Source organism: Paramormyrops kingsleyae, chromosome 14 (assembly GCF_048594095.1).
Source record: "Paramormyrops kingsleyae isolate MSU_618 chromosome 14, PKINGS_0.4, whole genome shotgun sequence".
Taxonomy (NCBI): domain Eukaryota; kingdom Metazoa; phylum Chordata; class Actinopteri; order Osteoglossiformes; family Mormyridae; genus Paramormyrops; species Paramormyrops kingsleyae.
Genome location: NC_132810.1, coordinates 17,497,809 through 17,518,710, shown reverse-complemented (window position 1 = coordinate 17,518,710; position 20,902 = coordinate 17,497,809). Strand labels below are relative to the sequence as shown.

The following is a 20,902-nucleotide window of genomic DNA, read 5'->3' as shown; positions in this document are numbered from 1 at the left end:
AATGCAAAGCTGCATTTACTGCACCGAGTCGTATTTATTACCGTGTGGGGGTTACTGCACTCAGGGCAGCAGTTACCAAGCCTCATATTAATGGTATTTCGTTAATGGACACTCAGACGGCTTCCAGTTACCTGTTGCCACATTTGCACTGAGAACTGAGAAATAATTGCGAGCTTGTACTGCATAAGCGGTTATGGACGACTGCTCGAATGATGGAATGGGCACAATGAAAGTCTGGGGACACCTGTTAAAAATTGTATTTTTTATTACACACCTTAATAGAGATCTTTACCATGTTAGTACAGTGCTGTGCAGTATGTCCAGAACATGGAAGATTTTAAAAGGCAGCCATTGAAGCAATGCGTGTAAACTGTTCACAGGATGTTTAATTATCATAATTTACCACGCCTGTGGTAATCTATGATTAAATGTGATAAATTATAAATTATGGGGTGGGGGTTGTTACACCACATTATGTAACAACTCTACAAAATTTAATCACATAATATGATTATTACATGATGCGCTGTCACACACCGTGTAACATTGTGTAATGGCTCGACAAAATGTTACAAAGTTATAGACATCATAATTTTAGATTGCGTCATCGCCCTATTGTTATTGTTAATTATTACCATCATTCAATTTGTTACATTCTATCGAGCTATTACATAATGCTGCATTATTACATAATCTGTTGCTACCACCCCCCAACCCGATAATCAAAACCAGCCAAAACAACCCCCCCCAGGCCCCCTTAAATGTAGACACTGCCCCCCCCCCCCCCTCAACCAAAAGCTATGCCCTTGACCACAGGTAATTAAAATCTCAAACACTTCACACTCACTACAACTGAAAGAATTGTATGAATGAATTTTTTGAATAAATCAAACATTTGTACATTTTAATTATTACTTATGGTGATAATTACTTAAGGTAAGTATACTGCCAGTGAATATATTGGTGTGACGTTCAACCAGACTTTTGGTTCTTGTTTTAATTGCCAGAGAGTATTGTACTAAATTAGCTGTGGTCCTTTAAGTAAAACAATTTGACTCACAAAGGAATCAGTTTACTGAAAAACAAAGAGGCATACAAGGGAGGTGGCTATTGAGTGTGGAAAATCGGTAGCTATACAATCCATTTACTATGTATAGGCAGAATAACACTTTTTGTTTACTTCAAGTTTAGCAAAAAAAAAAAAAGTACATCATAGGCCTTTTAAACAACAACAACGGGGGATCAGAAATAAAGGATGTCAGCTAAACAATCAGCGGGACATTCTACACTTCTACATTTACAGTAGAAAGACACACAAAAACTGAGCATTTTAACAAAACAAGGGGATCTCAGATGAACCCGTTTTCATGAAGCATTAACAAGCCAGAGCTGTGCCTTCAGGACACACCCCGGGGGACACACCCCGGGGGACACACCCCGGGGGACACACCCCGGGGGACACACCCCGGGGGACACACCCCGGGAGACCCCCCCCCCCCTCATCGCATGCGCTTCACCTGCATGCGAAACACCACAATGAAGCAAGTGTCCAGCTTTGTACTGATGGAGCGGGGGCAGTCTGCAATCTATATCATGGTTGCTCTCATGTCCCTTGTGTAACATGTAACATCTGGTAAGAACACTGGGGGTATTTGCCTGACCATAGAATACTGCAATAATTGAATCTGTTAAATTCTCCCATGGCCAGCTACAATACATGGTAACACGATAGTCAGTGGAAGGGGAAAAAAAAAAACAATTACTGACCTTTAATATGACAAATATCATGTTGCAGTCATAAGATGTGACACGTGCTGCAGCCAGCAGAGAGACTGTCACCAGGAAAGGTCCATCGTAGAGTTATTCCTCTTTTAAATCACATGGCGGCTTTGGGTTACAGCAAAATCGGTCCTTGTTCTTTGATAAATTTAGCAAAAGCACCTTATGAAACCAAAAGATGCACAGAAACACCAGTAATTAAACTGCACACCTCTGGTCAAAAACCTACACTATATGGACAAAAGTATTGGGTCACCTGCCCATTACACCCACAGGAGCTTTTATGACGTCCCATTCTAATTCCATAGGCGTCAATATGGAGTTGATCCCCCTTTGCAGTTAGAACAGCTGCCACTCTCCTGGGACGGCATTCCACAACATCTTGGAGTGTATCTATGGGAATTTTGGCCCATTCATCCACAGAAGCATTTGTGAGGTCAGGCACTGATGTTGGACGAGAAGGCCTGGCTCACGATCTCGGTTCTAGTTCATCCCAAAGGTGTTCGATGGGGTTGAGGTCAGGGCTCTGTGTGGGCCAGTCAAGTTCCTCCACAAAAAAGTCACCCAACCATGTCTATATGGACCTTGCTTTGTGCACTACGGTCATACTGGTACAGAAAAGGGCCGCCTTCCCCAAACTGCTCTAGCAAACTTGGAAGCATAGAATTGTCCAAGATGTTTTGGTATAAATTGTGCCTGTGTGTGTAATGGCCAGTGTCCCAATACTTCCCAATCCTTTCCATGTAATATGGAGCGGGGAAGTACTGGAAGTTTCATAGAGGCACATTCTACATAACAGCCAGAACAACATTTTCCAAAATTAAAAAGAAATGTACTGGGGTCCCATAACAATATTATATATATAAAAACTTGCATAAATATAAGCAATTTAAAAGATGACATATGACAGACCAGTAATTCAAGTGCAAAATAACAGCGATATCAGGACGTTGCAATAACAAAGGCTGTGGTTACAGAATTAATTCAGCAGATGTTTTTTTTTTGTTTCCTCTTTTTCCATTTTGTTGGTCAAATGCAAGTTGAAATATCCTTTGAAGGAAGAAGTCAAAGGGCATGTTCAGTTAATAATTAAGTTAAGCTGAGCACAACAGAATGACAGAGAGGGGCATCCTGAGGTCATCAGTACAACAGGGCACTGAAAAATTATGCCATTTACGTTTAAATAGAAAGAGAAAAGGCTTGTTCAACACTTGGTGGTGAATGTGAGATCTATACGTCGCTGCTGCATGGCTAACTGTGCAAATGTGCTTGCATGTTATAACCTAAACACCTTCCAAAAAAACAGAAGTTCAAAACCCAGATATTAGTCATGCAAATAACTGGCCTCTGAAACCAAGATAAACTCACGTCAAAAATAAACACACCCACAGCTTGCAGGTGCAGTGCAGACCCGCTAAAAAGCCTTCACAGGCAGGCCGAGACTAAATGCTTCATCACTTCCTGGCCAGACTAACTGGAGTGGGGCTTGTTGGCCTCGGCACCCGCTCCTCTCCTCTTTATGTTATGGTTTGGTTCTTCCCTGAAGTTCCAGTCAACTGGTGTGAGAAGCTGCATGGTCTTCTTGTGTGTCCAGATGGGGTTGATTAAGACAGTGAGCAGAGCCAGGCCGGTGAAATAGAGCAGGCGATGGGGGAGGGCCACGTTGAGCGCAATGCCGTCCCAGTGATGCCAGCTCACCCACCACATGTAGTAAGTCAGCACCATGCGACAGTGAAACATGTGGATCATTATCCACTGGTTGATCTTCCAGAACAGCGTGTGGGCCCAGCCGGCCTGTGGGAGAGAGACAGCGAGGGCTCAGTTTTGGAGAACAGCTACGTTTTAAACGGGAAAAAGGCTGAGAGAAAGCCCCTGCTCCTTCACAGAAAACAATCCAGAGCATTTCAGGAATCACAGTAAAAGAGAAGCCTGCTTCTCATAGGTTCCCCTTTCCCCAGATTTGCCCTTCCAAAGGATAACGAACAATGAACTTCCATTGTTCACTTTTAGGAACTCAGTTTATGAAGTTCCAGGAATGTTGGTTTCCTGTGAGTTAATGGCACAAAAATGGTTCTCTTGATCACAGTCATTAGAGTAAATAATTTAATGGGATGAGTACAAAGCAGAAACACATCACACATTTGCTGTCAGTGACCACAGGGACCCAGCAACATCAAATTAACAGAATAAAAAACGTAAAACACTGGTTACCCAGGTTACGTAAAGTTAAATCTCATAGTCATGAAGCAATGTCTTATGTAATATCTAGACAACAAATATTCTCCTTCACTGTATGGGACAGAAAGGAAGGTAAGCAAAGGTCTGTTTATTTGTGTTTCTTCTTAGGAAATTAAACGACAGGCCATAAAAGTAGGAAGCGCTCTACCTTGAGGAACATCCAGGAGATGCAGGTGAATGGGGTGCTCATCTCCAGGAGAAGCGTCACCATGGGGAGGAAGTGACCCACAGAGTCCCACACCACAGCCCCCACATACCCAGACAAGGCGAAGAAGTGGTGTGTGGCCAGGGGTAGGTCCAAGGTTCTGAACGCCACGTTGGAGCTGTGCAGCGCCACATTCTCGAACAGGAAGAAGCCCGTGGCCGTCAGGATGTTAAACCAGGACCAGTCCTCCTGGCCGGCCACCTTGTCCGCAGACAAGGCGCTGTCCTGGGTGAGTGTCCAAAGGCCAGCTATCGTGCTCTGGACCCCAAACACAGCCCGCGTAGCCGCCAGGTCCCAGAACACCTTCTCCTTAGCCAACAGGAGGCTGTATGTCTGGAAGCAGGTGGCCGAGACGATGTGGGAAAGGAGGAATACCACACTGTAAAACGTGAAACCCACACCGATCAAGGCACAGCGCACACCCCAGGAGGAGTACTCCATGGTGAACACACTGGGTGGAGGAAAGCCATCTTCTTCAGATGCCATTTTTCCTGCGTCACTCCCTTTTTATACCAGGAGGACTTACAGATTTCCAGTCGCTGGCCTGTTAAATAAACAAAGTATTGGCTTTGTTTTCACTGTGGCAGAAAGTTGTTCCAGTACATCAAGGGGCTAATAAATGATATGTTCCATGACACATGAAAAGCATCCAACAAGGTCGTCTAAGTCCCCAGGCTATGGATACGAGGCTACGCTGAAAATGAGCATTGGGATTATGTTTTAAGAGGTGTTCCTGTTAACTGGTGGTAGCAGATTCATCATTTTTGGAAAAATGAGATACAACTGTAAACATTAGAAAATAATAAAAATAAACACTTGAAGAGCAATCTTTTTTCATAAGAGATTCAATTTTATATTCACTGGCTGCTACATCAGGTTACGTACAGCTGCGTGCATATTTGTCATATTTTACAAACGTGCGGAACAAGTCCTTTTCTTTATTAGCCTACCTCTTTTATATTACTTGGGTCGCCATACTGGACAAATCTGCTTCCGTCTTCTGCAAGAAGAGAGTCCTTCCCGCTTGAACGCGCTTGTCACCAGTTAACAGGATCAGTACTTAAACCATAACAGACGGGACGGACTAAAGCAACTTGCGACTTGCTGTTTTAACGGGCCATAATACTTCGATTAATTCAAACTGACAAACTTCAATGAAATATTCATTTAAAAACATTCATACACACATAAAATCACGACCTCATCCATCCAACGTATAAGATTATATACGTGATTATCACAAATAAGCAAATAAATACAAACAAACGTACTTATATATTATACATGACAAAAGAGAATATATAGGATTATTGACTGACACAATAACAGACGTACAGATGTCAGGTCACAAAGCGAGAAAAATATATTTTACGCTCAAACTCTTGGCACCTTATTTTCTCTTTAGATATGCCACACTGACGAACTTCGAAGGACGTACAACAACGCACAAAGAGAAGCATTTCCAGAATGTTGTAAACACGACCACGTTAACGCGAACGATTACGACCAATTAAAATACGCATGCATATAATCGCATAAGCATAGCAGGTAGACAACAACATACCACAACTTCTGCAAACCCAGCGATAAGTACAAGCTCCAGCGACACTACGAGTTTACCCGATGTTATCACGTGACTTTGATTGTGATCACATGAGTCCCACGAAATGCGTACTACCAAAATCATTGTAATACAAGTGACTTAGCAATTTTGGCTAAAGCCTAGTTTATGCTTCACTTTTCCGCGTGCGCTTTCATGCTGCGGACGGTTTTGCGCGCGGCATGTAGCAGTGATAATCCACCAGACCAGGAGAGGGCAGATGTGTTGCAATAAACACAAATACAAGCAGTGCAGTGAAACGGGTAAACTTTTATCAAGTTTTACAGTTAATAGTCAAGCAGAGTTGCTAACTACCACGCATCTGGCGTGACACTCACGCAAGAAACCTACATTAATCCATTATAAACCTAAAATTAGCTACATCAAAGACGATGTGGAAGATATTTACAAGGTAATAAAACTGTTACATACGGGTAATTTGCGTGTGCGGACTTGTCTCTAATTGGAAATCTCACGCCAGTCGGCCGACCAAATTGGCAACCTTGCTATCAAGAGATTTGGGCGGTATTACGTTATTCTGAAATGTAATCGACAAAATTGCCGGGACTCCAACACCACACTGGCGAATTTTATCGCCACGATTTCAAAATGCTGGGATAGTACTGCTTCTTAAAATATCGTATACCTCGGTATAATGTTTGGGCAGTATGACAAAGTAGATAGGCCGATACCTCCGACCCTCCTCATCCAGATGACGAAATTTACGCCCCTGCGTTCACAACCGAAGACGCCGGCAGAAAAGTAAGTGTGAATTGACCTTAACATCCACCTCTCAGCCGCTTATCCAGGTCAGGGTCGCCTGCTGCCATCGCAGGCTACACTCACGACTACATAATAAGCGTACTTTAGAGACGCCACTTGCTTAATTTTATGTCTTTGGGAAACGTTCAGCCCATACACGGGGAAATATAAAAGAGGAGAGATTCGAGCCCCCAACCTTGTGGGAGTAGAGGTGTGAGGTAAAATGGTAACCACAGGCCTTCCGCTGTGACTAATAAGTACGACTATTTTTATTAAGAGTGAACGTGAATAATCCCATAAAGTATAGAGTATAATTTCTCATAGTTTGATATGTATGTTAGACATGTTCAAATAGTCAATTTTAAAAATACCATACATAAGTGCTGTAGTTATTAGGCGCCGCCTGGGCGCATTTCTCCATAATATCTTCTGGCTCCCGAAAGGCACGTGCTCAGGCACGTGTCGCGTCCGTTCACCCACCATATTGCTCTTCGTTTTTTATAGCGGCCTTTTCAGGCGTAATGGCCTTTTTCTAACCATGGGTTATAGGACGAGGCTGAAGTTGTCTCCTTATTCGGATTTTCCGGTCCACCTTAAATGCTTCGCAGCCCAATGCAATGACGCGATTGCGCCTGTAGGGGGACCATTTTAATACCTTAAACCTCTCTGTGCCAGGCAAATATCAACTTCTCAGTACACGTCAGGTATCCCACTATATGGTAAACGTGACATTGTCCTGGCCCAGACTGATTTAATTCTTTAAAAATCAGATGGAAACAAGGCACATTAGGGGTGGGCGATATAACCAAAATCTTCTATCACGGTAGAAGTAATTTTCTACCTCAATAACGATATATATCACAATATAGCAATTTGTATCTGGAAATGCATAAATAAAAATTCAAACACAAAAAAATGTTTTATATAATGTAATTTTATTTAAACTGAATTGCAGCATTACTTTAAGTAAAAAGACAACCATACTGTTTACTGCAATGTATTGTACTGCATTTTTTGACTTTGGCCATATTTGCTTGGATGCTTGGATTTGAGATGATAGAAAAGGTTTGACGTGTTTCCACCGCTTGCTAAAACAGTGCTCTTGCATACCTTGCAAATCACATTCGTCTCATTCGTATCACTTTTCCTATACCCAAACTAATTCCACACCACAGACGATGCACCTTTTTTCTTTACAATCTCCTCGTTGTTGGTTTCGTCACATGTAAGCAAACTCACCGCTGCATCGTCTTCTTCCATTGTCGAAGTAAAAGTGTATTGCGTGGTTACCTAACGTGCAACGTCACGTGATCTCAATCGCGATTAAGACGATAGACCAAAATCTCTATCAGTTGACAAATTTCTACCGGTTAGTCGTGTCTACCAGTATATCGCCCACCCCTAAGGCACATCATACTATAGCGCACAATGGTGTGAATGAGAAGCCAGGTTTCCATGCCCATTTTAATGCCTTAAACCTCAGTCTGGACCAGGACAATGTCATGTTTTCTATATAGTGGGATACCTGTTGTGTACTGAGTAGTTGATATTTGCCTGTCATAGAGAGGTTTAAGGCATTAAAATGGGCATGGAAACCTGGCTTCTCATTCACACCATTGTGCACTATAGTATGATGTGCCTTGTTTCCATCTGATTTTTAAAGCATTAAATCAGTCTGGGCCAGGACAATGTCACTTTTTCTACATAGTAGGATACCTGACGTGTGCTGAGAAGTTGATATTTGCCTGTCACAGAGAGGTTTTAGGTATTAAAATGGTCCCCCTACAGGCGCAATCATTGGATTGGGCTGCGAAGCATTTAAGGTGGACCTGAAAATCCAAATAAGGAGCTGCTTATAAAGAGCCAACTTCAGCCTCGTGGGTAACAACAGTTTTAAATCTGCGTTACTACCGTGCTGTAAGGATATTGGTGTGGTTCAGGCTGGAGACATTCTGGACTGCAGACAAAATGTAATTTTACACGTGGAAATGATGCTTCGACAGACTATGATATTGCAAGTAGTAGCAGTTACAATTTTACAGTAAATATCCTAAAATATATTTGGAACAAAAGGGTGACACAAACACATTTAACATTTTCTTTAAAAATTTAATTGCAGAAATATTTACAGATGAATAGCAGTGCTTTAACTATTTAAAGAGCCAGATTCATAAAAACATGAAATGATGCAAAACACTTAAAGCACAGTAGAATAAATCTATAATGACTGTAAAATTGAAATGTAAGACCTGCTGGTAATATTCAAAGCTAAAATGACAATAAATAAACAAATAAATTAAGTGGCATATAGATAAAATATTTATTCTAAATGAAAACGTAAAAACTCATACATTCAATATTAGTGTCTTGCATGCCGTCATGATGACTCATCGAAAGTAATGCAAATTATATAGTTAAAATAATTAAAACAAGCAAAAAAGTTTGATTTAAACTAAGCATATATTTATATATTTCTATATTTATGTCTATATTTCTTTACAAATTATGAATTTTTGGCATTTATATTCATCTTTATTGATATGATATTCAAGAATTGAAAATAGTTTTACTAAACATCTACCTTTTACTTATTGTTTCACATTCCATGATCTAAGATGGTGTACATTTGTCCAGATGGTAACTGATGTTTAATCAGAAAAGAAAAAAAAAATGACCAAAGCTCTTCCTCTCTAAAAGCATTTTAGGTGGACCCGAGTTGAAATGACTATCACTTTAAGTTTGTGCACATACCTCAGCACAATTAATGTATCAGTAATTAGAAAAAACAGAACTATGGTGAACATTGTTTTGTCTGCATCTGAACGCACTTTAACTTGTATATCGGTAGTTGAGTGAATGGCAATTGTTTAATTATCCGCTCATACAGATTCTCAGTGGGTGAAGCTTAACAGTATATTCTGATGCTTTCTACAGAAGACTATTATTGCTAAATATGCACATTCCCCTGATTTAACCAGCTTTTTCCTGTAACGCTCAAAGAGCCACCCATTTATACACTACACACAGTATATAGCCAAGGTGAGGAGAATAAAATAATGAGAACTATATTACAGCAATTTTCTCTGTTTTCACCCTTGCTGATTAATTCTGCCAGTCACAGCTAATTTTACAGTAAAATTAGAGCTGTCGGTGGGTTTAATGCTTATTTTTAGCATAAACATACTAGAAGTACTTGAGTATTAAAATGCCTTTGAGAGGAAAGATCTTTTCCATAAAATAAATAACTTGTAACATATAAACATTATGCACATTTTACACTGGCACAGAAAAGCGCGCAGGGTGTCAAACACAGTGCAAGAATAAACGTAAAGACCAGCTCCAATGCGAGAGAGGAGAACAGTGGTGCTGCATTAAACGGAACGAGACAAATAAATGCGCTCGACGGGTCCACGTCACACTCCGCTCTGTGTCCATCAAAGAGCAGAAGCCTAAATAAAGTGGACGGCGACCCCTGGGTGATTTCCTAACCGAAAAAGGCAGGAAAACTACATATGGCACAATATATCATCAGGTTCTGCAGGTATGCACAGTATTTAACTCTTTACAGCCCTCTGTAGCTACATCCTCTGTATCACACGATGATTATTATATGTATACATTGTAAATAAGAGGACACTGTAAAAAGACGACATCCTTTCTACATATTCTATCCTATTCTTGTATCATTTTCCCATCACAATTAGTCTGATCCCCAGCTTCTCACATGAACAGATAATGAAGTGAAGTTGGAGTAAAAAGGGCTAAAAGGTGCTAATCTTCAGGAACTTTGGATTACGTTCATTTTATTAGATTTTTTTCAAGCACAGTAAATGCGTGTGCAGCAAACCCAAAAGAGGACAGGAATGTCCTGCTGCGGCACGACCCAGACAACTGACGTGGACACTCAGGCCCAACCTGCGTGTGTGAAATGAAACGACTAATAGCGCATTACCCTGACCTGACTAATGACGACAGGAAGAACGCATCTCAGCCCTTTCCAGCATGCCTAGGCAGCATGATGCATCAAAGTGCTCGGGTTTATAGCAGCTATTTGAATGGTCCGGCAGCTTGGCCATCCGTCCGGGACCACAGGTTCTGATCTATCCCTAGAATCATGCCATCATCAGTGCATTTCTGCATTCACCACGGACTCTTGGTACCGATACTGAAAACCCTGTGTTATGACAAAAAATGATCGGCAGTTTATCACGTTGGGCATGCTTCTCTGCGTATCTATGAATGCACAGTCGAAAGCATTTAATGCGAGCCACCCCCCCCCCCCCCACCATCCATCCCAGCCCTTGTTCTACTGTCATTGAAAATGTATTGTTAGGCTGTGTTAAAAGTGCATTATTTTTTTATGGAAATGTCATCTGTCTTCGCGATTCTCTTTATCACATCGTCAGGTTTATAATATTCACTCTTCCCTGACATTTCAGTTGTTTAACGAAAACTAAAGCTTGTCTGATGCCTGACTTATGACTTCTTGATTGTTTGCTTTTATCTGGCAAAACTTTTATTCCTATTCAGATATAACAGCTTAAATGAGTTACATTAAGGGCAATTCTCCATCAGTATTTAACGTTCTTATTTTTCAAACTTTAGATAATTATTTTAGGTTTAATATTTCAATCTTTAAGGCACCGGAAAAATCTCTCCTCATCTGTACAATTCATATTTACAGCACAGCTTAACTTTAGCATAAATAAAAGCAAATATGAAGAATTAATGGCATATGAAAAATATACATAAATACTCTGACACACGTTGACTTAAACTAGTCAATCAATTTTCCATAAAATAAAAAAATTATCTTTTTTTTTGATCCCCTAAAACGCTGGTAATCATACCAAATAAATTCTGCGGCAAGTCGGTTCAATTTTGGTTAAATTCTGTGGGGAATGTTGCAAAAGCCTTAATCTCCATCTCTACACTCACAAAAAAACATGGCTGACGTAAGGTTTTATTTTCACAAAGTGCTCAGGAGTAATTATGTGCCAGTATTAAAACAGATATTTCCGTTTGACTATCAGGTGACACTGAACGAACGCTTAGGATAAATGATTCATGTACACAGTTACAGCAGACTCAAATATGATGTATGTACACAAGATGTTCACTTTTCGCTGTCTGTGCAGCATCTCTGCAAAGTAGTATGTGTATAGAGCTTTGATAGCAGCAGATGTTTGGTCCTGGACATAAATGCACAGTCTCTGCATGTTACAGAAACGACTGCGTGTCCAAGGTTTGATCTACATGATGTTTGGAAAAGTCCCGTGAAGATAACGGGTCTCACATGGACGGCTAAGCCCACACATACACCTTCTGTCATTTTTAGCACAGTTATTTATGATTACATCTTGGCTATGAGCATGATTTGGGGTTTGGACACAGTCCTAGAAAGCTTCATCGATGATCTGCCTCTATTGAAATGACTGATGCATGGGCCTTATATTTGAAAATACCTGAAAATTGGAAAGGGAAAACAGAAGAGTGGCCCTTTTAATTTATTAATTCCCTTGAATTTTTTCACAGATTTTGCACCTTGTGGCCCATACATTCATAGGCATTTTTGCTTAAGTTTTTCTTTAAGGCTGTCTGGTAAATTAAGCACACATTTACACAAATGGGGGACTGGATTAGGTTAAATGAGTGGATAATTATATTTTAATCACAACTGCATTATTCCATTGCAATCAGCCCACTGTCAACGGTTAAGCATGACAGCTAGATTTGAAATAGTCACATGACTCTACACGGAGTCAGAACGCAAGGAGCTGACCGGTAAACCCATGCCTGAAACCCTCACCAGCCAGTGGTGGTAGAAACAGAGTAACACCCACACATCTCATACAAGGCAGATTTGTGATTTTCCAGGATACACATGTTGATGAATCTGATCAGAACTGAGACCTCCAAATATTAGTCATTCACACCGTTGTGGCCCTCTCAGCTTTACACACCATTCCACTACACAGTATGTGAAAATAATTTTTTTAATCTGTATAAAAACATGCAACCCAGGGCACAAGACTAGCAATTAATCCAAGTATGAAAGATGTGATGCCGAGTGGCTCCGATGGCTGACTGATGTCATAAAACACACAAACAGAGGGGCTTTCCCATCAATTCTCACACATGCTTAAAGTTTATGCAATTCCCTGCTCCCATACACTGTACTGATTCCCGGCAGTTCCGAGGGATGGCGTGAATATGACAGCAGATCAGCGCAAAAGGAAAAGAAATGGTGTTTGAATCAAGGCCTAAGGGTCTCTCGGATCAGAACTCAGCAGTACTTGTATTATGGGCCTGTTGCAGCAGGGCTGGTGTGACCACCAACCACCAGGTGCATGTGGTCGCCTGTATGTAAATCTGTCTGCACGAGCAGGTGCTGCCAGCCTCCGGATTGGACACATGACACTCCGTGCCCCAGTATTGTCACTTTGCACTCAGCCATTGCCGCAGTGACAATAAAAATCATAATGCAACGGACAAAAACATTGACATGAACACTAGCTAGACAATTTCCTCTGCCAAAAAATAAACTCTTTACAGATGTATTTGTATACGAAATGAACAAATTCCGCCATTTCAATTTGTGTGGCTTAAATTGTTTACCTAAGATTGGATCAGATAAGACCCAAGAGTACAAAGAAGCACCATTTCATCTGTTGATTAATCTCGAAGTAGTTTAAAATTGTTTGAGCCTATCTATGTAATATTCGACCCAGACTACAGTGGCACAATTACATTTAAGGTCTTAATGTGCAGATTAGCATTGAAGACGTTAAAAGGACATTCCAGTTCATTCCGACTTTGCAAGGGAGAACCGATCTCTACACACATTCAGCTAGCTCGACCGACATGATCTTTTTCCAATTTTGTGCAGCTTTCGAGATGCTTGTTGGGTTCACATGGCTCATTCCGAGACCTGCGTCAGCAGGGGGCAGAGTAGCACGCCAGCATCACGTCATTCTCACATTTTGTCCTGTCAGGGCCAGTCCCTTCTCCTAAAAGAAGGGTGCTGGCATCATTCAGTTGTCCTGCTAGCCTAGCGGTTCAGATGGGTCAATCAATGTGTTTTCTTCTCATGCTGAACAGAATTAGCATACTCTATTTTTAGCTTCTTAGAATACATGTGGAACCCCCCGCCATGCCCAGTGTAGCTAAGTTTATCCCTTTGGGAGTGAGGAGGGTCCATTGACTCACAGGTTCAGAACACCCTTAACAGAACCAGAATCTCCTCCCATCCTCATTAAGACTGGACTCAAGTACTTGGCTGACCTTCGGCAAGTCCACGTGACACGAATGCTTCTTTCTCTGGGAAAGGAAGATGCTCGGCCCGCATTCTGCTTTGAGCCAGCAACCGATCGAAGCATCTATTACGCATTTTCACACAGTATTTAAATGCTACTGTACAAGTGCAGGATTCGAGAGGGAGGGAAAATCGGACCACGTGAGGTAAAAACCAACGTAATTGAAGTCTTCGTACCATTGCAATTCAATTGCAACAATATTGAGTGGGCTTCACTGCTAACATTTCCCTTGGAAATACGAACAGGAATATTATTCATTCATTATTTACTGTACAGAACTAAATGACTTGTGACTCCGCCCACAAGAGATCTTGTTGCAGCGTCGAGGCGGAATGATTGAAAAAAAGAAGCGGTATTATTTACAGGCGTGCTTAAGTGACAGCGTGGAGATGCAGGATACACAGAGGATGATGCCTTGGCATTCTCAAACTCCTCCGCACCTTTCCAGAGGTCGCTCGAGCCGTGGCACGGATTTTATGACAGTTTTCCTGGTCAAATTCCAAAGAATCGTAAACTGAACAGGTTTCGAAACCCCCTCGCTGGCTAAGAGCTAATTATACAGCCTCAAAAAGCTGAGTGTTCACCCCATCTTAGATTCTAGCCCAAACCCCACCCCTCCCTCCCTCCCAGTGCTGGTGGGCCTCTCAGAAGGCTTGACGGGGGCCTGGAACTCATCTCCCCACACCTGCTAGATAAACGCTACAGAGGTGTTAGAGCTTAAAGGTACCAGAACACAGTCAGCTCTTCACTGCTGTTTTGTCAGATACACATGTCACTGACTGGAGAATAAGCTGCTACTGCATGGGGGAAGGATGGTGGAGGGTGGCTGGGGCAAAATGGTGGGGGGGTGAGGAGGGTGGAGTAGCGTATTAACACGAGACGGTTAGATAAAAATTATCTTTGTGTTTTAGCTGGGATTAACACAAATTTGTTACCGCTAAGTGAGGATAGAAAATGGGGGCCAGCTGGGAGACGGGTGGGGGGGGGCGAGCACCCTCAGAGGCGGGTCTGGGCCTCGGGGATGTAGATCTCTATGCTGTCGGCACGCTCGGCCACTGAGCTCTGCCGGAAGGAGGCCGCCCGCTTGGCTGCCATTAGCCGGCGTCGTGCCTCCTGCCGCTGCCGGTCCGGGAGGTCCAGTGACTTCTCCCGCGTCATGCCCATCCGCCCTTTCAGGCTCTTCTTTGGTACAGGGGGTGGCAGCTTCTCCGTGTTCATGAGAAATGGAAAAGTAAAAAGAGACAGGTGGTTGTCATTCCTTTGGTCGTGGAGGCATGATAGACGGTAGCTGGTGATGCAGGTTCTGGAAACAATCTGTGGTAAGTTTGTTTGGACTCCTAAATGTCGCTGTGTGTGTGTGTGTTTTGCTCTTCCTGTGGTTAAAATTCAGCATCGTAGGGGCATAGATGTAGGGACGGGGCCTCGGATAATGCTCCAGCTGGAAGCTGATTGGTCCCCAAAGAATTCCATCCCCTGTCACTCACTGATTTAAAATATACTATTGGTTGATAAGGTTGGCCCCGTCAGTATGAATTATGGACCCGGTTATACCCTCATCTAAGAATCGCCCCTGCAGCCAGTGCTTAATTTCAGCATATAAAGTTGCTCATATCGGTCATAAATTAAAATCTGGGCATCTAGGGCACCAGGAAGTTCAGCCCAACGCTGCAATCTAACAAATTACATGAAACCCAAATGCCCGTCGACTCTTTCTGCCCCTGGTGAGTCAGTGAGACCCAAAACGAGTCTGATGTAATTACAGACCCCGAGAGGGCACATTTATTGCATAAGTTATTTTAGCCACATTTTTAACGGAAGTGATTTGGGTGCTTTTTCTGTGCAGCTGCATGTGTTTAACCGTGACAGCAGGAAAATCTATGGCTGAATACTGCAACTGTTTTGACTCTGGTGCAACAGTAGGGCCCCTCATAGTGACCAGATTAGGATCCGGTTCACTTAGCGGAACAATGACACAACCCAGGTGATTTAAAGGGTGTCCCCTAGAAGCCTCACCTTCTTCTCTGGGCTCTCCATGAGCCTCCAGTCATTGTTCTTGATCTGCTGCAGCTCGTCAAATTTCGTGGTGACGTCGTCGATGGACAGCTGCAGGAGGTCCCAGAATCCGGCCAGGTCCTGAGAGGTTGGTCTGGGCATGGCACTGGGGTCCTGGCAGAGGGCGATGGCGGGTGAGGGAGGTGGGTATGGAGCAGACACCACCTTGGGTACCAGTCATGCCAGTACAAATGTGAAGCCTGACTTAATACATGACACCCGTCACAGCCGCTCTGAAAATCTGTCGTTCAGTGCTTCCCATTTTGGTCCTCTGGGAGACAGTTTTTGGGAACTGAGAGGGAGCAATAATGTGAACAGGGAGATGGGAGGGAGCAAAAACCTGGACTGTCTGCAGGTCCCTGAGGACTGGATTGGGAAGCACTGCTGCAGTTACATGAAATTACTAGACAGATATGGGGTCTTCTATAAACCTGGCATGTTAGCAGAAATCCCGTTTCTACAGTTCAATGTACCTAGGCCAATTCACTCCGCGTTCCGAAGACTTGCCTGAGGCATTTTATGACAAAAAGGGATAAATGTTATCAGGACAGCACCCAGTAATGGAGGTGGGGCTTAATGTCAAAAAAGCACGTCGTCTTAGGTGGTTCAGAAAGGAGCTCAGAATGAATTTTTGAATGAGCGTGGTTTCGCTCAATCCCGCCAGTACCCAGCAGATGGCCTCGTCAAGCCTCGGGAAAACCTAGCAGCTGATTTGCATGCTCTGGGAGAGCGTTGAGGAGAAACTCACGACAGAATCGAGGTGAAAGTAATTAATGACCTAACGCAGCTACTAATACTTCTCACTATGACTCACTCTGACATGAAAAAGCAGATTGCTCAGACTAGGAATTAGGGAGAAAGATAAAACGTGACAAAAATATACATAAAAAAATAAAAACAAAATACTGTAGTCTCAAGGTCTATTCATGGTGCTGTAATGGCCGCTGACTGGTGCTCGGATCTATGCATCAGTTCACCTTCATACAGACAAATCCAGTCTCATCCCACGTTTGAGATTCTCGCTGCAAAATTGTTTGTCTGGTGGCCGCTTATTAAGATGGCACAATAACGACCTAGCTAGTGACACACATGCCCTTTCATGTCTGGTCCAGGATTCTGTGCTGTGACATAGTGGTGTGTGTATGTGTGGTGGGGGGGACCTGGGGACGCAGGAGCCTGCCTTGTCCTTGATGAAGGCTGCGGGGAGGGGGGGGTCCTATCATTCAAAATTTCATAGAAGCAGAACCAGCAAAGTTTGGCCCTCAGAGTTCCTACTTTCTTCTTGCCCTTTTGTAAACATGTATGAAGATTGGAAGCGTGGATCAACATTGGCAGTAGCTTATTTTCAAAAAGCTTGTAACAGGTTGAGCCCCCCTGGTCATTTTAAAAAAGAGGGGCTAAATTTTTCTGGAATATTCTGGAGGGTTAGACTGGGACAAGATGTGGAATCACTGAAATACTGGGGATGACAGCCTCTTCTTTCCACTGATCCTGGTTCATCTTTTGGAAAAAATTAGAACCACGCTCAGCCTCTTCATTTATAATTCTTGTTGTGTCCTTGTTATAAAAATGGAAATTACTTTGGCGAGACAACGTTCGCGTTTGTCGGCTCAGAAAGGGAATGGATTTTGCAAATGCGGAGTACGGTGGGATGAAATCCACAGCAATCCATTACTGAGGTCCAGATATGTAGTCTGGGTCCTCATCCCGGACCAGTGGCCTACCAGTCAGGTTTTTTTTTTATCACATGCACATCAGAAAGAGTCACACAACAAATTTAAAACCCGTCAAAGTTTGTAGCTCAATACAGTTGCACATGTGTTACATTAGGAGGTAAATCCAGGATGAGGTTGTTATCCCAGCTTGTTCTGGGGCAGAAGGGTCACATGACGTGCGTTTGTCAACTTCAGGGGCTCATTAAAAGCAATTGTTACAAAACAATAAACCAAAACACCATTTAAAAGATGGGCCTAGCCCAAACAACAATTGAACTTCCAGAGAAGGGAATTCCATGTCCTCCGGAAAAATGATGATCAAAAGATATCAAAGGATTTAGGTTTTCCTTTTGCCTGCAATGCCGGAGAGGACCACTAGGAGGGGAGTCGCATGGGGATTAGCATTCCTGGCGGAGCTCGAGTGCGTTTCAGGTGCTCAGAATGAAAGCTGACAGGCCGGTGATTGATAGCGGCTGCTTCAGGCGCTATTTTAAGCTAGAGCTATTCCCGTATTCCCCGCTCGCCTCAGCGTGAGTCAGGAGAACGCGGCCAGGCGCTGCTCTGATGCCATTCGGGGCATTTTCATCACCGGCGAGAGGCCCAGATCCCTATCGATCTTCTTATTCTCTCCACTCGGTGGATGACGGCACCCTCACATGTCCTACCCGCTTTCCTGTGCAGTCACCTTGTGCCACCGCTAAGGATGTGACCAGCTCACACGATCACCCTGGCGACAGTGGCAGGCATGTGGAATCACACCCATAGGGGCGCGTGCAAACCCATGTGCAAGCTCTGACATGCAGACACTTGTGGACACACATGGCCCTTTGGTACGGGACCCGCAAGCGGACGCATCACACCCACTTACCAGGTTCTGCTGACAGAGCCAGTAGAACTGCTGGAATTTCTGGGACATGAGGAGCTGTGCACTGCCCACAGCACTCCGGATTTTACCTAGAACTGCGAAACATGGACACAAGCCTTAGGGTACCACTTAAAGAACATGGGAAAGAGCAGAACTGCTTTTTATCTAGAACTGAGAGATACCGGACCTTCAGATATAACTGCTTAGCTGAAATCCATTATCTAGCTTCACCCAGGAATGTCAAAAGTTCAGGGGGACAACAGCATGATCCTCCCCAGGGAATGGGTCCGCAAACTTCCAAGTTCTTAACCATGACACTACCAGCTACCTAGAAACTGCCCTGTCCTTTTCTAGAAGACGTAACGGGGCTATCTGACACATCTGACTGCTGAGTCACAGTGCGTGTGCGCAGACTCATCCCAGGGTGGAACCTGCGCTGACTTGGCAGGGACTCACTCTCCTCTGACAGGTCCTTCTCCTCCGCCTCGCGCTCCATCTCCTTGCACCAGGCCTCCAGCCTCTTGGTTTCAGTGTGAAGCAGCTGCATGAACCAGCTGCCGTCACGGCGGCCAGGGGAGAGACGCCCGGTGTCGCCAGGCTCACGGACCACCTCTGTGGGCCAGGGCTCGGGCCGCGGGCTGCTGACCGGCTCGGTGGGTGTACGGTAGTCCTCCCGGTAGCTGAAAAGGCCCTGTGTGCGCACAGTGCGGACTGCCCCGTACTGCGTCGGAGTGCTGGGCTCCGAGTGCCTCTGGAAGGCGCCGCCAAACTGCAGGCCCTTGTCCTCCATGTGGACTGGAAAGCCCTCCAGCTCCAGGTCGGCTTGCACTGCCGCTGTCACGCTGTTGGACCGCTTGAACCGGCCATGTCTGATGGGAGTGGGGGGCTTTGGTTAGAGCAAGGTATGCACATGGTAAGTACCTGCAACATACCTCTGTAAGGGTACCGAGGCGATGCACCAATGCAACACACGCCAAAGGACACATGCATGTTTGTTCACATACATACCACCCAACGCACACACACACATGCATGCACAGACCCACAAGCAGGCACAAAGCCACACCAGCCAAGTCAGGCGAGATGGTAGGGTGAAGGACCATTTGCCGCAGGTGAGTGGCTCATGCTGGGAGGGGAGGCAGGGGCTGCACCGGGGGGACCCTGTGTCAGGTCATGTGCAGACGCCTCACACGGAGAGCCGTACCTCTTGTCGTCCTCCACCTGGATCCCCACCGAATGGTATTCCCGCAGCTCCCGGCTCTCAGACTCCGAGTCAGTCGCCGCCTCCACCTGACGTGGCGAGAGAATGGGACTCAGACTGACGGACGAGGTTCACTGGTGCCCGCTGTGAACATCCTTTAATTTTCTCATACAAATAGTGGACACTGAAGGAGCCAAAGATTCAGTTTAAATGAAAGAGTCTGCTTTCTATAAATACCTGCAGTAGCTGTAACATCCCCTAGCCTGCAGGGGGAGCTATAATAAGGATGCATTCTTCTGAATCATTTCCCCTCATGGAGGTTGCCTGTTCAAGGTCCTTTCTCGGGCCGCAGAGTATTGAGTTATCAGTATAGGATCTTACCCCTAGATAATAACTGAAATATCCACCTTTATAAAGAGCTAAGAAATCTCAAACCAAACGTAAACACAGCAGAGTCAGTCAGTCATGTGTCTGATTGATTCCGTTTCCATAAAAGAAAAAAAAGAACAGGGAAGTGGAAGAAGGAGAATCTCCCATTTTGCCAATAAATACTTCATCGACAATCCGCTAAAATGTTTCCCCTCTCAAGTGACAAAGGGGGAATTGGACGATCGCACGTAGGTGGATGATCCGACCCGCGAGTCTGTTTCCATGAGTTACCCGTGGGGGTGACAACGTTACCAGAAAACAAAACGACATTTAAGTAATTCCCTTCATGAAAGAGGGACGCCCCAGAAGACAGAAGTGGAGCTTATCCCCCCCCCACCTCCACTGTTCCTGACACTGGAGTCCTGTTTGACGTTGTCTTGTTGCTCATCTCGAAAATGTCACATGTCCCAGGGGGCATAGAAAGAGCATAAAGAAAGGATTGAGTGAGAGGAATTATCTCTGAGCAGGTGGAGGGAGGTTATCATCCCCAAGGGGCTCAAAGCACTCACTGGCAGACCCAGCACTGCCCCCTGGGCGCCTGGCAGGAGGAAGTGCAAATGCCGGATTGAGTTGACCTTAAATACCACTTTTAGCATAGCTTTGATTCATGTTAAGGAATATTCATTTATCTCTTTATGTCACAACATGATGGTATTGGGGTAAACCCTTCTGGAAGATTCTGTGTGACAGGTCAGAAATGAAGGAAGAATGAAGGAGGAAGGACAAAGGTCAGAGCTATA

The 20,902-nt window shown here is 44.0% G+C and overlaps 2 protein-coding genes across 5 annotated transcripts in view; both read right to left on the bottom strand.

Annotated features, from left to right (window-relative positions):
• Positions 1-247: 247 nt before the first annotated feature.
• cln8 (CLN8 transmembrane ER and ERGIC protein) lies at positions 248-5,866 on the bottom strand. Of its 3 annotated transcripts, XM_023808788.2 has the most exons (4): positions 5,787-5,866; positions 5,173-5,281; positions 4,166-4,766; positions 248-3,573 (listed from the first exon to the last, which is right to left on the bottom strand). In XM_023808788.2, the coding sequence occupies exons 3-4, from the start codon at positions 4,706-4,708 to the stop codon at positions 3,250-3,252; spliced, it is 867 nt and encodes a 288-aa protein (XP_023664556.1). In that variant the 5' UTR covers positions 4,709-4,766; positions 5,173-5,281; positions 5,787-5,866; the 3' UTR covers positions 248-3,249. The 3 variants fall into 3 exon arrangements, with proteins under 3 accessions (XP_023664556.1, XP_023664548.1, XP_023664539.1); XM_023808780.2 differs by lacking the exon at positions 5,173-5,281; XM_023808771.2 differs by having other exon boundaries at positions 5,173-5,849.
• An 8,671-nt stretch (positions 5,867-14,537) lies between these two features.
• Positions 14,538-20,902, bottom strand: part of dlgap2a (discs, large (Drosophila) homolog-associated protein 2a) — a 135,899-nt gene continuing 129,534 nt past the window's right edge. For both annotated transcript variants that reach the window (XM_023808299.2, XM_072698723.1), the window contains 5 exons: positions 19,737-19,822; positions 18,989-19,401; positions 18,536-18,627; positions 15,914-16,066; positions 14,538-15,103 (listed from right to left, as the gene is read on the bottom strand). In XM_023808299.2, the coding sequence (XP_023664067.2) occupies positions 14,897-15,103; positions 15,914-16,066; positions 18,536-18,627; positions 18,989-19,401; positions 19,737-19,822 (951 nt within the window). In that variant the 3' untranslated portion in view covers positions 14,538-14,896. The remainder of the gene's footprint in view (positions 15,104-15,913; positions 16,067-18,535; positions 18,628-18,988; positions 19,402-19,736; positions 19,823-20,902) is intronic.

What these genes read in the sequence shown, in the direction of transcription:
- cln8 (XM_023808788.2), bottom strand. Translation starts at nt 4,708, where the DNA reads ATGGCATCTGAAGAAGATGGCTTTCCTCCACCCAGTGTGTTCACCATG. An exon ending in TCTCCTGGATGTTCCTCAAG is followed by an intron (nt 3,574 to 4,165) that starts GTAGAGCGCTTC and finishes TCTCTCCCACAG; the next exon opens with GCCGGCTGGGCCCACACGCT.